A 19,986-nucleotide genomic window follows, 5' to 3' on the forward strand; every position below is an offset into this window, starting at 1 on the left:
GAACACGTTCCCCGGAAGCGGTCGCTCGCTGACGCGTCCTTTGAGCCTTTTAAACGGCCGGAATCGGTTCGTTGGAGAAACGAACCGGCTACTTTCTAGCCACGCGAGGACTACGCTCGACGATAATCGACGATTACGATGGATCGTAATTCGAGCGATCGTTTCGTGCCAAGTGCCGGACACCGATGCTCGACCGAGAGTTTACCGAATTTTAAAACAAACCCGACCGGGAAGGGGATTAACGAGATTATCGTGGTTGCGTAGGGGGACGGTTGACGGATCGATTCGGAACGATTGCGCGTCCCTTTGCGTCGCATTCAGGGAGCAAAGGTTATCTCTTGTTATCGTTGTTACTTCCGATCGATGCGTTACTTCTCCAGTTGTATTCGATCGAATCGAGGAACACTGTTTCTCGGTGAAGACGATCGTAGCCGAGTTTTCGGTTAGAAAATTCTTCCTGAACGTCACCCATGGTGAGACGAAAAAAATAAGAAAAGCGACGCCGCGATCACGAGCAACCTAGACGCGTGACTCGTCCGAGAACCTCGAGCAACCGACTTTCGGACACGACGAATTCAAAGTCGAGATGATCTTCGAAGTGTCGATGCAAGTTCACGGCACGCGGAATGAATAGACGATCGTCGAATCGCGAAACCCTCCTCGACTGGGTTTCGCTGAAAGTGCTTCTCACGAGCCTACGAACTCCGTGTCGAATTACGCGTCGACGACTGTTCTTGGGTCGGTTCGAGTCGTACCGTCAGGATCGTGTTAAACTCCGTTAAAAATGGCTCGAGAGGGAACATCCTCGCAATTGCGGGAGTCGAGGGTCCTCCGTGCCCGTTCTCGATGATTCGTACACGACGAGAGGTCTGGTTGTTCGCGAGTCACCTGACGGAGAGGACTGCTAGGGAATTCGTACAGTCGGCGATCTTCGTGTAAACAAGGTCGTAGACACCAACCACGGTATCCGTGAGAGCCACGACCTCGAATGCCCGACGAGTTCGAACGGGTACGAATTGTCAACGAATCGTTAACGAATCGTCAACGATGGATCGTCGTCGGTCATTGTACTCAAATCACGCGTCGAAAGTATTTTTTTTACACACCTAAATTCAATCCCTACGAAGAAATGGAAAATAAAAAAATGGTAATATCGTTCCCCTTTCCGTTACGTTACCCTAGCAAGAGAACGATCGAGGATTTTTTCCTCGCGACGGTTGCGACGTAACAATCGCGTACACGTATACGTATCGCGGGAATCCAATAACCCCGACGATTACGTCCCGCAAATTACTCTCGTCGGCGACGTCAAACCACCGTCAACCGATACCCGACGGAACGAGTTCACCCGCAACACGGAGGAATCATTGGCTGCGATACCAGGGATTAGCAGTTTCAGCCGTAACGGCGGGGGTTCGAGCGAGTGGCGTTAAACAGCGATGTCGGGGTTGCCGAACGGACCAGTTCCGCTCGGCTCCGCGCCGCGTGGCCTTTTCAAAGTGCGAACCCTCGTACTAATTTGGTCCGAGCAGGCATCAAAGAAAAACGACGTATCTGACCGGTAGAGGGGAATATAGAGAGAGTGGGAGACAGAACGCGAGCGAGCGAGAGAGATTTCGAAGCACGGGGGAGAGGAAGGATGTGGTCAGCCGTCCGTTCTGCATCGACGTCGGTGAATGGACCCGGAAGGGTCGAAGGGCACGGGGAAGGCTGGTTTGCCTGAATGGATGGCTCCTGGAACGGGTCAGAGGGAAGCGTCGGTACTCATTATTAGCCGTGAGTTTGCGCCGTTTCCATCCTCCACCGTCGGCCCGGTTGCTGAGTAAACACTTTGATTTATGTGGCACGGTACCCCCGATAAGGATAAACCGAGCCCCAGGGGGGGTGGCTGAGCGGGTGGCCGGGGGGAGGGGGTGGTTGCATCGGTGCACTCAACGCATACAATCCGGCAACTCGTATCCTCCGCCCTCACGGTCGGTTCTCCTGTAAATTTGCATCGCCCCCTCCCCCGTTCGTTCTCCATACCCTCCTCCGGCCCCTGTTACTCCGCCTTGGTCGGTCTGTTTCTGCTCTGTGTATCTTGCCTCGTCTCTTTGTCTTCGTCTATCCGTGTTTATCCCATTCTTTGCCCTCCCCGCGTTCCCAGCATCCTACCCCCCTACTACTCCCACCGCGGGCGAACTTCTCGACCCGCCGCGTTCCATGTACACCCAGTATATACCACGTTCTCGCTCCCTGTGTGTGTCTCTCTGTCTCTCTCTGTCCCTGCGCGTCCCTCAATGGTATATCGCGGTTCGTGTACGGTGGTTATTACACGGTTCCGTTGCAACGGCACGCCTGTGCATCCAGACAACGGATATCCAACCGCGCGCCGCCAGAAAACAGAAGAGGAGCCTGCGAGCGACACACCGGGTCCTACGCGGCTTTTAACGAGTCCGCGCGCCGGATCGAGAATCGAGAAAGTGGCGTTTCATTGATTATTCGGCGAGGACGGGTGGGACGAGCAGAGGGAGGGGGAAGAACACCGCGCATAGGCCCGGAGAAACGTTCCGATGAATTTCGGGGACAATCGGACCAGACCGTGGATCGTCCCGGAATTTTAAATGGTACGCCGCGTCGCGCGACCCCCGCCAAACCAAGAACGCGGTTTCCCCGTTCGAGAGTCGGGGAACGTGGATTTTTTCGTGAATTTGTTTTTCGTTTTTCCTATTTTTGCGGTTTTTTTTTTCGTTTTTTTTCTGTTTTTTTTTTTTCTTTTTTTTTTTGTACGTTTCGACGACGACACCGTAACGACGAGATTGTTTCGGAGGTTGTAACAGTTTCATCGGGTTGAAAAATTTCCCTCCGAGCAAAAAATTCATCATAGTGCGCGCCATTCCCCCTTCTCCTCACCCTCACCCCGGCCGTTCCGCGTGACGAGACTGTTGCGCGGTTCCCCGTTTGCAAATCGAGATGTTTATTCGCGTGGTTTCGTGAAAAGTTATTTCGCGAAATCAACCTCCCGACGTATGAAAGTGTCGCGCTCGGCTGGCTACGGAATCGCGAGTTGATTTTCCACGATCGTTGTAAACGTGTAACCTTTTCCAATTCGATGGTCGTCCCTCGTCCACGAGTCACGCGTTCCCGACACGAAAATTAAAGAGAAAGAAAAAAAAATATGCAAAGAACGCACCTTCTTCCGATCGAGATCGATCGTCGAACTCGAGTTCCGCGAAACAACAATCATCGTCGATCTTCGCGTAGAAAAAAGAAAAGAAAAGTAAAGTCACGCTCGAATCGTAACAGATTTCGTACCGTTCGCAGTCAGTCTCTCCTGGCGCGGCGCGCAACACGGTTTCGTTCAATTCCTTGATTTATCGTATCTCATAAACACGATTACTGTGCGGTTTCGACGGACCGGAATGGTGCACGCACGAGCAACGAGAATCCAACCCATGCCCGTTTCTGTCTGGCGGAAAACTGGAGCCCGTAAATGGCACACGCTGACGCTGTTTAACGACTTTCGCGAAGCCAACAACCGAAAAGCAACTTGGCGTTGCCCGTCAGACCGTTCCTCCCCGCGCGAATGTATCGCGCGTGATCGTCGGTCCACGAAGGTGAAATCCTCGGTGCGTAAAATGACACTCGAAAATACTGGGTGTTCCGCGAGCACGCGGATAACAACCGGTAGGAAGTTAACACCCGACGATCGAACTTTCTCACCGATTCGAACTTTCCACCGTTGCATCGTATCTTGGAAAGAGGTCCCGGGTTAAGGCCACTGTGGTAGCGCGAATAACAGAGACAACCTTGCGTAATTGTTCGAGAGTCGCTGGCACGACTGCTCCTTCCAAGATCGATGTTTCTTTCTTCGTGGAAAGCATCGCGCGCGCGCGTTCACTCTCTCTCGTGTTTGTAAACGTTGCTCGAATCGTATCTTTCTTTTCCCGAAGGTCTACCGGTCTCATGATATTTATTACGAACGCTACCGTTCGTTCGTTCTCGAACCGTAATCTTACCAAGGTTTACAAACGCGAGTCGATCGCGAGATAAAAATCGAGCGCGGGCCTAACCGGTGAACTTTCGACGTTAATTTTCACAAAACGAAGTCTCGAACGGCGAGCTTTTTATCGCGGATTGCGTATTTATTTTCTCTCCAAGTTATCGCAGCCGTATCTCCCAGGGACACCCTGTGTATTCCCGTCTAAAGTTGAACGCGACTTTTGCTCGACCTCCCGTTCTTTTTTTTTTATTTGTCCGACTGTTCCCGAAAGAAAAAAGAATTCAACTTTTACATCCGAGCTTTTCGTTCGGCCAACTCGCCAGATTATTCCTTGGTCACTTTATTTTCTAGTTTCGTTGCTCCCCGCTTTTCCGTATCCTTTCTCTTTTTCCGTGGCGTTCCCGCTGGTTCCTCCCGCGTCCACCGATATTGAATTTTCATCATCCCGCATTACCTTTCTTTTTTGTTACCCGCTATCCTATATTGATTAATGTATCCATCTGTTTCTTCGTGCTCTCGCTTCCGTTTTATTATTTCCCGCGCGCCTCCCCTCGCCCGGCCAGGTATCGCGCGCGATTTTATTCGCCCCGGTCCTTTTACATTTTTTCATTCCACCTGCCGGTAACCGCTGGATACGGCGCCGATAATGAATATTCAAATTTTAGACGAGACACGAACCCCGCGCGATACAAAAATTTAAGAGCGATGCACTTTCCGATACGCGACGTCGCGAAACTCGTTCTACCATCGATTTCTACGGTTTTCCAAAAAAAATACCGCGACCGCTCTTTCGATCGGTTCGATCGCTTTCGAACGATTTCGTCGCATCGAGAACGCAAACGTTGGCAAATTTCAACCCTAAACGAGTCGTTTGGAATTTTTCTATCTTCGTCCGGGCGAACGGTTTCGAGTTTTCTCGATACGAAACAACCTACGCTAAACATCGGTGCTCGGTACTCCGTTCTATTTTACCGGTATTGAACACACCCGTTGAAAAGAAAAGGAAGAGGAATCAAAAGGCTCGAAAGTGCAGAACGAACGAAACTTCGGTAGATTTTTATCCAATTATTTTCTATTTGTAACGTATTCCCGTTCTATCTCCGTTAAAAGTGATCAAAAATGGGGAATTTTATCGCAGTTTTCGTCCGCAATGAAACGCAAACAATTTTAGCCGTAAGCCGAGTAAGGATTATCCGATACTATTCGATCAAAAAAATTAATCGATCGCTAAATAATATTAAATATATTCCTGGACGGGAATACGAGTTTGTGAATTTTTTCGTATTTATTTTTGCACATTTGTAAAAAAAAAAAAAACCTATAAAATATTCCGATTAAAGGAAATAAAACCGTTTAAATGAAACGAATGCCTTTCGAACGTAAATAAACTTTTTTTCGGAAAACGGTTTCGAGTTACGTGCAAAAAATATGATAATTTAATTCGACTCCGGAGAATCCGGTGACCGTTCGAAGGTGAAGTACAAAGAGTTACGCACAAAGTACATCCACGAGGCGGATAACGACGAAAAACCAACGACGATACACGTTTTAAACTATGCCGTACCGATACGATACTCGGAAAAGTCTAATTGGCTCCGCTCTCCTCGACGTTTCCAATTTCCCACCAAATTTCCCAAAGCAACGGAACCGACAAACTCCACCGTAGATTAAACGTTTAACAATCCGTGAACCGACCAAGTTGAACGTTCCCTTCTTAACGTACGCTTTAACGTTAATACGCATAATACTCGACGATTAGCTCCACGAGCAAAGTAGTTGAAGCCGTTATTAGTCTGACGGGCGTCTGACTCGGGGCGACCTTATCTACTGCGTGACTGCATGTCTGACATAAGTAGAGCTTATCTGCTTCCCGTTTGGAGCAACTTTCTCGTGGATCGCTTTAGCAGTGATTGATCGCAATTTTATTACATCTGGCAGTTTCATCTAGCGCGTACCGGTAAACGAAGTCTTGGAACTTTCCGTTATTTTAATTCCAACGTTTCGATCGTTCCCGATACGAACGAAAAGAAATTATCAATCTTGACCAATCGAAGTAGATCGACTTCGGTACTCCTCGGAATCAAGTTCGAGCGTATTTCGTTTCGTTCGCAATGACTCGCGCTTGCGACACGAATCGAGGATACTCTTCGTAGAATTTCGAAATGAACCTTGAATATTTCTCCCGCGGAAACTACCGTCTTTTCAGAATCCATCCTTTCTTCTTCTTCTTCTTCTTTTTTTTCTTTTTTCCCTCGTTTCGAAATAGAAAACGAAAATTGATTACACGAGACACGGTCGACGACGTGGAAAATTATTCAAGGGTTGCGGAGACATCGCCGCGACGCGGATAAATTCTCGGTCGCCTCTATCGCGTAACGCACGCGTAATTCGCGTTAGCCGCGCGGGCGGAAGAATTCCCTTGGAAAAAAGCGAGCTCGTTCGCCCGGGGAGCGCTATTTCGTTAAGTGGCTGTTTCATTTACACGTTCGCCGCGTAGGAGGTCGACGAACGTTCGTTCGGGTTCCAAATTTAATAGGAAATAAAAAAAAAAGAAGCTCACTCCGAGCGAGGCGACCGTCCGATTTTTCTCCATCGAGTCGGTACGTCGGACGTTTTAATAGACCGATTGTCGGCTCGGAGTCGGCCGGCGGCCACATAAATTTCATCGGGCCGCAACAACCGGTTAACCTTGCCTCGTTGACGGAACGACCGTCCCGCTGTGTAGCTCGATCGCGATACTCCGAAAAACAGGGCTCGTAACGTCGCGTTAAACGCGCGCGCCAGGCACGAGCGGATCTTGATCGGGCAATTTGACGCGCGCGCGTGTACGTGCGCGTGTGCGTGTACACCCTACCTCGCGTACGAGACTGGACACGCTCGTTGCCTCGATTCCCGCCAGCCATTTCTATTATAATTAAACTAATTGCTTTTCCAACGCGGACCGATATGACAACAAAAAATCCAACCGATACGCGCCGATTGTATAAACAGCAAACGAAATGCACCGACTATTATTGAGTCGTTCCAATGCTGTTTACTCGACCGGCCGAATAACGATCATCGTTCCCCCTAGTCGTGCAGCGTGCAAATATTTGTCGTGCTCCATCGAATCATTTCGCAGTGCGCAAATATAGAAAAAAAGAAAAAAAAAAGACATCCCGAGTTCCCCTCGCGGGGGACCGTTAAATATCGCCGGCTGTAAATGTAGCAGGGGTTTGCGCGGGAAACAACGTGTTATTCCATCGTTAACGGGCTCGTCGGACCATATTTTTCTATCCAAGTGGTCTTTCGTAAACAACGAGAAAACACGACACGGTGCATCGAACTCCGTAGCGACGTAGTACACTTCGTTTCCGAGGAAAACGCACTCGATTCGGTGCGCGTGCACCTGACCGATCACCGGTGTTCGGATTTCACTGTGAACGGCTACGGTTATTGTTCTCTGTACAGAATACAATGTTCGTACCCCGAATTTTGACGCAATAGATTCCTCGATAAGTTTCGCCGTTGGATAAGAAAGAAAATTATCACATTCCTCGTTTTATTTCTCTAAAGATGGTACCAGCGTTCGCGTAGATGCGTCGAGTCGTTCGTGTATTTACACTTGTTCAAAGTCAAAGTGTCATTTTTTTGCAATGGAAGAAACGTCGAAACTTATCGAACAACCCACTACGTACTCCACGCGTACGTTTATAGGAAAGATTCTCTTCGAAGGCGATCTCCGAGGACTCTTTGATCCTAGGAGGGGAATAAAATCCTCGTCGTTGTATTCGGAAATGAATTTCGATATAAAAATTCCGTCTATACTCCGTTCGAATGGAATATCGAATTCGCGGACGGATCGCGGTGTTATAGCCGCGTTTCCGTGTGCACGCCTAATGCACGCGGCGCGCATCGGACAGGAAATTAAAGTTCACGACTGACGAGCCGCGCGAACGACTTCCGCGAGATCAACGATCCCGGTTGTTGTTGCGACGCAGCGTTTCGTCAATTAGCCCCGTCGTTGATGATAACGCGAACCCCGCGAATCGTCCCAATCCCCGGGAACGTGTTCCATGGAACGAGCGGCTCGTTCCGCGCCCGTTCTTTCCTGTTTTTTCTTTTTTTTTTCGAGGACGGTGTACCTAATGAACCGGTAACGCGAGAGACACGCGACGGTGGACAGAGAGATACGGACGAACGGAGTACGCGAACACCGGGGTAAAGTACAACACGGTGCTCGGATGTTTCGCTAGTGGAACTTTAATTCGATGAATTACGCCAGCCGGTGTCGACGAACGAAGAACACTCGCCAACGTAGATACCGCGAAAGTTACGCGTTCCTCTGCTACGAATCAATCGTGTGCAACGTGTTCGCAAAGTATCGCGTAATTATAGAAATGGGTAACGGAACGCGAGAAAAAGAGAATCGTCGATCGATCGTTTCGCGACGATTCCTATCGACAATTTTCCTAAGACGAGGACAAAGGTTTCGGGGCCAATGAATAGCACCGTATCGTTCGAAAACTCTCGAATATCCATCGAAGGATCAACGGTTGAAAATACACCGGCACACGTGTGGAGTCCGGCCGCTTAAGAATCGCGGATTACCGTGGCTATTATAGTATCTCGTTTCAGCCGCGTTTAATCGATTAAAAGGAACCGGGATGTATTTACAGTGCCGTGAGATACGTCGAGCCATCGACTTTCAAAGGAGTCCCGCCGACTTCATAATTCCTCGTAGATCCAGGGGTTAATCCTTTAATCCAATAACGATGAAAGCGACGTTCGGTGTTCGAACGCACTTGAATTGAAATCGGAAAAGGCGGACCGAGATCCTTCGGCGCTGAGAGCGATAAGGAGCTTCTCAAAGGAATCGGGAAAGAGCGGTTGCTCCATTTCAGCAGTCGATGAAAGAAGAATATAAATGCTAAGTGTTCGCTCTTCCCGGCCGGATATTCTCCTCCCGGATGTACGTACACAGGATCCTCGTCGCGATCCTCGGAAGAAACGTTCTTTTCTTTCTTTTTTTTTCTTTTTTCTTTCGCGAAAGTGCAACGCGAGACACCCAGGATCGCGTCCGCGCGAAACTGTTCTCGAGATCGATTCGCGCGACCAACCGTTTCTCGCGACAATAATCTCTCTACGGTCGACGCAGCCGCGTCGTCTCCATTAGCGGCATTAGACAGTCTGCAGTTGATACGCTTCGGAAATGCCCTCTCCACGGGTGGCGATTATCTTCCGGGATCGCGATGTCAGGGTCACGGCAACGATAACGTTTTTTCCAACGTTCGAAGAATCGCAGCTAGTAGCTTCTAGACACCTTTTTTCTCTAGGAGCCGTAATTTTGCAACGTTACTCATCCGTCGAGAAACTACATCGAACCGTGAACTTACCAAAATTAACAATACGCGCCGATATTACCGTCTCCGCGAATACGCGTACTATATTTCGAAAGAAAATATTCCGTTCGAACGCTGGGTTCCTTTTGGAGAATAAAACAACATTTTTATCGTGCCGAATGTATCAACGAACGCTCTCGAGCGACAGTGTGCACGGATCGAGTATTTAAAATATATAGTATCCGTACAGATCGACGTTGTACGCGAATAACTAGTTAGAGGTAGCTCGTACCGCAACTGTTCCACCAGCTATGACGCGCATAACCATCGAAGCGAGTAGAAACACCGAGCAATGGTCGGACGCGCCGAACGAATCGTAACCGGGCGAATTTTTCGGCTCGATTTTCTTGAAAACGAAGCCACGGTGCGAACAAATTTTATTCATTTTACCATTTACTTTCCCAACCAAGAATCGCCACGCTATCGTCGAGCGGTACGTAACGTCCGGGGATCCCCATCGGCGAGGGACACATCTTGTATTTGATCCGGTCGTCCCCTATTTCCGCAATACAAACGTTCATCGAAAATCCACTCCCCGGGTAAAAAATCTGACGTGTACACGGCACCCGTTTCCGCGTTCGCAAACGTTCCGGTGACCTCGATTCGTTAATGTAAATAACAAGATCAATTACGGGAGCGGCCGACCCGTTATCCCGGCGCGAAAACGCGAAACCGAGAGATTCGTGTGCACCATCGAGGGAAAGAAGACACGAAACGTGGCTGCCGGCTCGTTACTCGAACGAATAACGCGTCTCGTCCTCGTCTTCCCGCGTGCCGCGTCCTTTGCGGTCGTTGGCTACCGGGTGACCCGGTTCTTACCATTCAAGAGTCAAGTCCGTGAGTTAACTTCGCACTCGAGGGTCTACCCCGGTCTGGCTGCGGACTAATTTCGCGATGCGGCGCCGTAATATCGCGTACGTAGATCCCGTGATTCGCGCCCCGTAAAGTCGAACCTGGCCTCTCGACGACGCGACATCGTCCGTAGCTAAAATTCGTTGGAACGATCTTCACGGTTCCGCGATCTCGGTCCGCGTTTTATCACCGCGATTACGCGCTCGACGAACCTTATCGTTCTCCCTCCCACCCCGCTTCTCTCCTCACCCGTGTATCGGCCGATTATCAACCGACCTGGCCAACGAACGACGAATTCTATCGCTCATCCGTTTCGATCCGTCGACCGCTCAACGCGCAATTATCTTCGAACGACCGAAGAAGGAAATACCAAACGATCGATCCGGGATTATACATCCCAGTAACGTGTCTCGCGTACGATGCATCTCGATTCAAGGTACTCCGGCCGCGTACTACGGCGGTGGTACAATCGTCCCGACAGACGGGAAATAGATTTCATCGGTACCAGATCGACGACCTCCTATCGGTATCCACGGTGTATTCGGTTGCCCGTTCGGTGGAATATTCTCGAGGGTATCTGTTGCTGAATTGTTAACCGTCGAAGGGGAGTTAAGTTGCGCGAAATCTGCTTTCCAAGAAGAAACGGATACCTCCCCGACCCCGTTCAACCGTGGAAAGCTCTTATCTTGATCAAAGTTGGGAGAAAGAAGACGCACCGAGAGGAAACGTAAATAAGCGGTGAATTCTGGCTCGCAATTTACAAGACGTAGCAAATTGCTTTCAAGACGCGGAGGCATTCGTAGCTATCGGATACATTGACAAACTCCGTTCGACGCGTGCGGGCGTACAGCGAGACGGTCCTCCGACGCCGTTAACGACTTTTCCGAATAAACGCTTCGATGGAATCCGTGTCCTCGTTCGATAACGATCATCGACCTTGCCGTCGAACGTACTTCACAACCGAGGATACGTCGGCTCGTCGAACGAATAATTAACGCACTTCCATCGAGCGGTTGTATAATATTTCAAGTTTACCAACGTTACCGTGCGCGAAAAACAACTCTACTCGGGGAAACTTTTCCTCGCGAAACTCCATCAAAATTTCTCCTACCCGTTGTTTGTCCGTTTTTTTTCGCTCCTTTTCCTTTCTCCTTTTTTTTTTATAGAGAATTTGGTTCAGTCCGCATTAAAGTCTCCGCGAATTTATCGCGCCCCCGTGAATCACGGGGCGAGGTTTACAGCCGGCTCTCGAACGGCGCGAACCTGCTCACGGGAAACGGAAACCGACGCAACGTAAGAAGAAAAGCCGATCAACGTCGAACGGAGTGGCTCGATGCGGACCAGCAGGATTTTCATTGACCATCGGCTATTTAAGTTCCACGGTAGCCGCGTTGTCTCGTTCCTTCGGGTCCGAGTGATCCGCCTCGGAGCGTTTCGCGATACGGCCGGCTATAAGTTGCACGCCGTGCCATAAATCCGGCAACGGTTCGACACGGCACGGCACGGCACGGCACGACACGGTGTGTCCTGGTGTGCCGTGGCTTGGCCTGCCGGCAGCAGTTTAAATTTTAGGAGGAACACGCGATAAACCACGTCCACGGTATCGTGCGTTTCGAGGCGCGTAACACCCTCGAAGGAAAATATAGCGGCTCGCTTTATCGGTGGTATTTTCCAACGGTTCGCGACGAGTCAGCGCCGCGCTTACTTATCGTTCGGACGATTATATTCTTTTTAATACGCAACGTTGCTCGAACAACGGAGCTCGTTCGAATAAAAACAATTCGGCCCCGCGCCGCTTTTGTTACGCCGACGAGCCAATTAAGCGATTCGGCTAACTGTTATTTTACGAATATTCGAGGCTTCCGTCGACTCTGTTCGGGCTTTTTCTTTTTTTTATTTTCCTCTTCCTTTTTTTCGAGCTCTTTCAAGAACGTTCGAACGCGATCGACGTTACACCCCCGTCTCGTTTCCGATCGTTTCGTCGTTCGAGTAAATCGAAAGGATACGTTCGTTGCTCGAGATAATCGCATCGACCAGCCGCAAAAATAACAACGATAAGGCAAACGTGTCCCTGTCCCCGCCCCTTTCGAACCACCACCCTTTATCGTTCCCACCGAACGAACCGAAATCTTTTCGAACCCGAGTCACGGACTTTCTGGCCAAGTTAGTTAGCTTTTTGCGCTCGTTTTACCCCCGCTCGGGGTCAAAGGTGGACTCGTTTGCCTGTTAAGGAGTCTCTCGCAGGAAACTTTCGTCTCCTCCCAGCCCCACCCCCGTTCGCTTCTTATTTAATCCGACGAGAGAGGGCACAGGACCCGTACGAACGAAGGTATCGAGCTTACGTGACTCGTTTCGAGCGAATGGAATTACCCCGTGAAACGAATACGCGATTCGGAAAAAAACCTAAGAGGAGAGATGGAACTGGTTCCGTACGATCGAAACGAACACGGTCCTCCCGAGACACGGGGCGAAACCGATGCAATTTGTGGGAAAAGTATTCCGACGATCGAACGGATACTCTAAGGAGCCGCAATTGTGCTAATTCAGAGGGGACTCGGGGACCCGTACGGAGTCAGCGAATCGAAACGAAGGTGTCTTCGAAAACCCCTTTGGCTGATCGTTCTTACTCGTCACGCTTCTGCCCCTCGCAGCGCGGGGATCTTTCCACCTACCGCCACCCGTTCGAGGACGCGTCGTGCTTCGACAAACGGTCGAGGTATCGCTCGTGTAGGTGCACCGCAAATCCTCGTCTTTCGCTCTCTCCCCCTTTCTTCATCCACCGACCATCGGTCCGTGTCGAAACCGCGACAATTCTCCCCCTCGGCGACTCGAATACGGAACACGCGAAATAAGATTGTCTACTCACCCCGTACGAAGAACAGGAGAACAACGATCCAGAGTGATAGACTCCCAGCCACGTGGCCCGGAGGATCGACGAACGGATAACGCCGCATCCTGGCGCACCGTCCACTCTGCAGCCGTTCTCCGATCATAGGTGATCACCGAATCGGGGTAGAAACCTCGAGAGGACGGAACGTCTACCGCCGTCCGGTCCCAGCCCCCCGCGCAGGTCTACCTTTTACTGTGCGTTACTCTCTTAATCTTTATCTTTCTCTATCTTTCTCTCTCTCTCTCTTTATCTCTCTTCGTCCCTGTGCGTGTACGCTCCCTGTGGCGTAACGGTCGTACTCGTTCGACTAGTATCACGGTCGCGCAAGCTGCGCGCGATCCAGTCTCTCGGGCACTCGCCGCGTCGGGCGCCAGTGAGAGACTGGCCGTGTCGGGTGCCGCGCGCGACAGGTTCCCGCGGCGATTCGCGGCTCGTGCGCGCTCGGTAGTCCTCGACCGCCCTCGGTTCCTCTCGACCCACACTCCGAGACATCCTGCGCGATCCCTGAGGCGGCCACGGCCCGCGGCTCTGCACGTATACACGGACAGGCCTAAGTGCGGGTATATCCGCGGGGTTACGAGGTCCTCCGACCGCAGCTCAGCCCGCGCACCAGGGAACCCACCACCTCTGCGAGCTCACCCCCTGCGCTCCGTTATCCAGGTACAACTCCTCCCTCTTCGCGTCCTTGTCCAGCGTGCCCCGTACCCCCGCCTCCTCGAACGGCTATCCGTGTTCCGTGCGGTATCCACCGCGTAACACCGTCGGGATCACCCCCACCCGCTCTCCACCCATCCCCGCGCGAGCCCACCAACGTACCGGCGACGACCATCAACCGACGACCTCAAAGTGCGAGAGAACCCGGTGTAACCTTACGCCGTCGCCGCGAACGCAAATTAAATAGCGCGACGGGAATACGCCGCCGATTAGCCGCCCTTACCGGGAACTTCGTTCCGCCGACCGGACCTCGAATTATTGCCCGCCTTTTTCCCCGCCTTTTTTCGGCTCGGTTTCGCGTGACCGGGAACACGGTGTTCGGCTTTCCGAACTCGCTTTATTACGAGATATTCCATGGGTACATTAATCTTTTTCCATTCGGTTCCGTTGTACGATTACCTCGCTACGAAATCTTCCAAAAATCGTGGACTTTGTCGATGTTTCGTGGCGGTGAGCAACAATGGACGCGACTTTTGAACGGACATGTATACTTGTCGACGTTTCGCACCGATGTGGACTTTCTTCGGGACGATGTAAAATTTGTAAAATCATTGGTGTTTTTTTTTTTTTGCTCGCTGTGTTTGTCCAGGGTGGGTGAAAACGCGTTGGAAATTATTTTGCGTCAACTTCGAGAAACGAACCTTCCGTGCTCTACTGCGATAAATACTATCTACGAACCGATAGGAACATATTCTTTCGAAAGTATGGGCTGCAAAACGCTCGTTAAGATCTCGTACAAGCGTCGAAAGGGCGATTCTATTTAATACTGCCGTTTGGAGCGGTCCCGTTGTTTTTTGGCTGTTACGTTACCACGTATGGAGGAAATGGAGCCAGTAATTACACTACCGAGGCAGATTAAAACGAGAGATTCAAATAATACTTTGCCGGGCACACCGGTGTTACTCGATAAAAACAGATGAAACGGGGAAATAGCGGTGTTCAGCGAGGGGACAGTTGAAATTATTCGCGTTTACCGGGTTTTTAATCGCGAATCCTATAATGAAAAAGAAGCTGCGCGGATTTTGTATAAACGTTCTAGGTGGAAAATTGGATCGAATAACGATTCTCCCCCTTTAATTAAAATGCATACCGCTCCCCGCTCGGCATTGTATAAACATTTCTTATTAATTCCAGCACGATATAATCGGAAAATATTATAACTGTGTTGATAATCGTTGGACGGGGAGCGTACGTTGAACGAGAGCGATACGAAATACGTTAAATCGAGATGGAAATTCGATTTCGCGCGGGGAATTATTTTCCAGGATTTCAACCCCGGTTTTCAAATGTCAGCGGCGAGGGTAGCCTCGATAATCGACAACAAGTGACCCCGCGCACCGTCAAAGACCGGTGGGAACTGTTATCCCACGCTGTTGCAGCGGCCATACGCGCAAATTAAATAGCGATAGAGCACACAATCGACTAGTTTCGTTCGTCTGTATCGTCGTCTATGCCGCTTTCTCGATTACGTTGCACCGCAAAGGAGACAAGGACGTGGAATGTTCCACGAGCGCGAGTCACCGATTACCCGCATTTTTCGAAAGATCGTAATAGCATCGAGCCGATAATTCGATTACTTCGACCACTTTTGAACGATACGTCGGGATAAAACGTCGTCTTCGGAAATTTCATCCGAACGGAAAGAGCAAAGTATTTTTTCAACGATATATAGATCGAAATCTCGCGTTAAAAGAGGTCTGCGAACAATTTTGAATCGTCTTGCAGATAGTCTCGTTTCGTTTATCGAAACGTTTTACTCGGGAGGAGGTTGAAAACGTGACAAGGAATAAAAATTTCGCGGAATATCTTTCGAATAATTTCAATTTTTTTCATGTTCATCGGGTCCGAGTAAGGAACAGTTGAAATTTTCGATTGCGAACGGAGAGTGCGAAGCCATTGGTGATCATCGTTCGCGGAACAAGCTCGATTGTTAAAAACGGAAGCGAACGAGAGTCCGTGGGTCGATTATTTTACAGTTATCGTTGTCGACGATATCGAACCCCAAAAATTTCACCCTCTTGCGTACCGTGGCGCGAATCCTCGAAATGAACGCGCGACAGTATTGCGGCAGTAGGATTAAACAACTGGCATACGGGACGGATTAACTGCTAACTTTCCAGCGTTCCGGTTCTTTAAATCTTTCGACGTCCGTGATTCCCCGACTACGCGATTAGCTCACCAGCACTTGACTTTTGACGTTTGCTCGCAAACTGCAGCGTTAACTGGTCATCGCAATCGAGTTTCGCCGTGGGGAATAAGTGAAACATCAAAAAGCACGAGCCACTCTGATCGATGGTAATCTTCCTCCATCCGGCGGACAGGTATTTGGAAAATAGAGAACGAATATTCGAAATAAAAGAAAAATAAAAAAAATGACCAACCGTTGAAATAAATCCTGGTATCCCTCTTTGTTTGTACGCGATAACTAGTCGTCGATTCGATAACCGCGGTTCGAGAGTTGTCGGCGAAAGATTATAAATTAAAACGTTTCGACGATCGAGACATCGCGCGAATCGTAACGCAAGTCGTTCGAATAGGTACCCAACCGAGTCTTCCTTCGTTTTCATAAAACATGGAACGTTACGAGACGCGTGCGTATCTTGAAAAAATCGAACCGCGCCCGAGAGACTCTTCGTGCTCGATTTCTCTCTCGATGCGGCGGCATTTTTCGAATCGTTCCCTCGCAAGAAAGGAGTGTCGAAAGCTACAAGTGTTTCGAGAACGTCATCAAAAGCGAGCGTTCGATTCGCGAAACAACAGCACGCGCCATTATACGAATAGATTGAAGAGCGGTTTTTATTGGAAACTGATACGCGGACTCGGCTCCCGGACGCCGAACGAAATCCATTGTCGTCGTCGCTCGTAACGCGCCCGACAAACGCAAATTGTCGGGGAACTACGATCGAGACAAAAACACGCGTATTCGTGGATCATTTGCGGTCGAAAGCTCGATTACCTTGTTTATGGGATTATTTATTGCGGGTGATCGCGAGTAGCGCGCGTGACCTCTGACGTCTCCGTAACCGAGGATTACCCAATCGCCATTTTGCGGTGAATTAATGCCAAGGAACCGTTCAAGATTAATCGATCCACCTGCCGATACATCGTGTCCCGTTTACTTAACGATCGTCTTCGATTAAAACGGTGAGAAATGTTATCCTAACGTACATATCCAACTTTGCACGATTACCAATACTGTTTTCCTCAACGATCTACCGAATTATTTTTCCTTCGGTCGAAACGACAGATTCGCACAGCCTCGAACAAGATCCGATTATTCATTTGGTAGAATAACAATTGGATACGATGTATAACAATTATCGCAGTATCTACGGCGATATTGTTAATATTATCTTGGCCGCTATTAATTTTGTATTGTTTATTACTATGTAATGGTACCTACCTATTAGTTAATTAAATTCGCATTACCGTGCGTAGTTATTGCCCGACGTCCTTAACTAATTAACTCCGGTGTACGGTTGTTGAATAACCAAGTGAAATCGTGCTTCGTCGCTAAAAGAACAGAAAAGGAAATAAAAGAGGGGATGTACAATTTAGAGGAGACGTTTGTAAATACTGTTTTCGTAAGTGACTTTGAAAATGTAAGAAATAAGTAAGAAAACGTTATGATTTTTAAGCCAACTATTGGAACAGAGTCGGTCGGAGATTCTGTCAGGACATATTGAATCCAAACCAACGAATCGACCTATTCGTCTCTCTGAATGAAAACGTGAATAAAATTCCGCACAACCTGATACGTATCAGGATCTACGAGAATCTTAACGCTAGCTTTGCGATAGGAAATTGTATTAAAATAATAAATATAGGAAAATGGAATTACATGCATTAAGTGGAGAGTCTTGATCAGTGTTTCCGAAACTTCTTCAACATTTTCTAATGGATGATTGGACAATTTGTCGAAAGGGTTGATCTTTTTTATTGCTGCGTTTTATTGCTGAAAAACAAAGGAATATAAATAATCGATAGTAAGGTTTGTTCCTTTCCATATATTCAAATATCCATTACACGTATCACACATCGAGGTACATATAACATTCACATCCATCGATCGTCATTTTTACGCATACATAATTAGATACTGGTGTAATTGAAAGCAATGATAATGATCGCGCGATGTTCAATAAAGGTCAGTCAAAATACATGTATAGCGTAAACGTTAGCACGAAGGTACATATCAATGGACGTTATTAGAACTGCTTAAGAAGTATGTGTAAACGTTAATTCTCGTCCTTATAAGGTAATTTAACTTCAATTGAAACGTGGCAGTAACATTTATACAGCGAATCGTGTCAACACATTTACATACAAGCGAAACCCGTTTACGCTATTTTACGTTTTCTTACGGTTTACTTAAAATTATTCAATTTATTATCCGCTTATCGATACTTCCATTCATTTCTTCCTGTAAGCAATCATTTTAACCCCTTCGATAGACTTGGCGACCGTGATTAAAAAATCGTTTAAACTTTGCTAGGAAATAATATACATATATATATATATATATACACATATACTCTTGATATCTCAGTATTAAAAAAAAAAAAACAAAGTAGTCCGAGCGCCGAGTTACCTCCTTTATTACTTTATTTATGCGTTTCAACGTATTTCACTTTAATTGCGCTCAGTTCAGGGTTTTAGGGGACGGATTTGGAACAAGTATTGCGCAGAATTTTTATCTGATGAATTTTCCTCGATCCTAACGAAAATACGACTCCCGTAATAATAATCACGGCGACTATGTGGTATACACGGGCCGAGTAATTTAAAAGATAAACACGAGATACAAATTACACGAAAAAAAGACAATCGCGAGTTCAGTCAGGAACAGGGATAACGCAATTTAAAGCTGCGACAAAAAATACGACCGTTACGCGAAGCTTTCACGAGCAAAGATTGTGCCCTCACTCTAACTACGATTTGTGTAATTGCGACACGAACGCAACGTTAACGTTATTTAATTAAAATAAACGGGTATACAATACCGTAAAACTTCCATGAGATCGGCGACTGAATTAGTGGACCAACAACCTTAGCGAACAAATTTTTTTACGACTAATAGATTATAATATCATGAAACGAGTAACTTTCGATTTAAAAAGAAATCAAGTCACGGATCCGCAATAATTCACGGCCACGAGGAAACACAACACGGAAAGTTTAATATTTTTGTCAAGGCCAAGTTCTCTGAAACTCCAAAGTCCTTGATATTTTCGTTTAAACTGAACTACAATACCATTGTTCGTCTAAAACAATAATCGACATCGACAATTGTGACCTACAAAAACGTGATCTTGAAATCTCTCGAAGTACAAATGTTTCCCCGTTTTTCATCAAATTTAAAAACAAATTTTGAATTTTGAAATCGCTTTGTCAATAAATATACTGTTCAAACTGACGTAAACGTGAATTTCCGTATTCAAGGTTATTTAAAGGGTATCTCGTTATGTGTCGTGGAGTATCAACTGTAAAATCGTATAAGGAAAAATATAGAGTCCCATTTGGAAGAAAAATATCATTGAGCTTGGGGTCTCGAAAAATTTGACCTCGAAAAACGACGATCTGCCAATCGTAATATTTACTCGTCAGATTCGATTAATTTTTATCGTAAACGTGCTCATTGTACAATAATTCCAGCCTGTATACGCGCAGTTCGTATATACGTTTAACATTTTTAATTGAAACAATTGAAACGAGATCATCGTGTACGGGAGTACACGTGTACGCAAGCGGGTAAACGAATTGGCCCAATGTTTCCAATTCGAATCGAACCGATACCGCGGTATCATCGATTCGTAACGAAAGCAATTTGTCGAGTAGATATGGGCACACGTGTCTCTTCAATGGCGTAAAAGCCGACCGTCTTGTATTCTCGCGCAAGACACACATACGTATACGTTTCCCTGCAGCAATCAACGTGCTAATCAAGCTTTTGAATCAATTCAAAGGAATCAGTTTCCTGGCAGGCGGAAGTTAAGACAAACTTCCGTTCCCATCGAAAGGGTTATTATAGCGACGAGTAATACACGCGACTACGATCACTTTTACCAGTCTGTATGTGTAGGACGATCGTATTAGAACCTACGATTTGAAACAACATTGGAAACTCGATAAATTTTATCGAGGAACACAAGTGTGCTCGCGAGGAA

At 47.9% G+C, this 19,986-nt stretch overlaps 1 protein-coding gene across 9 annotated transcripts in view; it reads right to left on the reverse strand.

Moving 5' to 3' along the window:
* Window positions 1-17,765, reverse strand: part of LOC143151772 (cell adhesion molecule Dscam2) — a 178,451-nt gene extending 160,686 nt beyond the window's left edge. For 2 of the 9 annotated variants that reach the window (XM_076321225.1, XM_076321228.1), the window contains exon 1: window positions 13,082-13,595. In XM_076321225.1, coding sequence (XP_076177340.1) covers window positions 13,082-13,208 — 127 coding nt within the window. In that variant the 5' untranslated portion in view covers window positions 13,209-13,595. Of the gene's footprint in view, window positions 1-13,081; window positions 13,598-17,222; window positions 17,333-17,660 lie in introns of those variants that run through there. The other 7 variants (XM_076321232.1, XM_076321224.1, XM_076321227.1 and 4 more) reach the window with 5 other exon arrangements.
* Between the last annotated feature and the right edge of the window lie 2,221 nt (window positions 17,766-19,986).

Source organism: Ptiloglossa arizonensis, chromosome 9 (assembly GCF_051014685.1).
Source record: "Ptiloglossa arizonensis isolate GNS036 chromosome 9, iyPtiAriz1_principal, whole genome shotgun sequence".
In the NCBI taxonomy this organism is placed as follows: domain Eukaryota; kingdom Metazoa; phylum Arthropoda; class Insecta; order Hymenoptera; family Colletidae; genus Ptiloglossa; species Ptiloglossa arizonensis.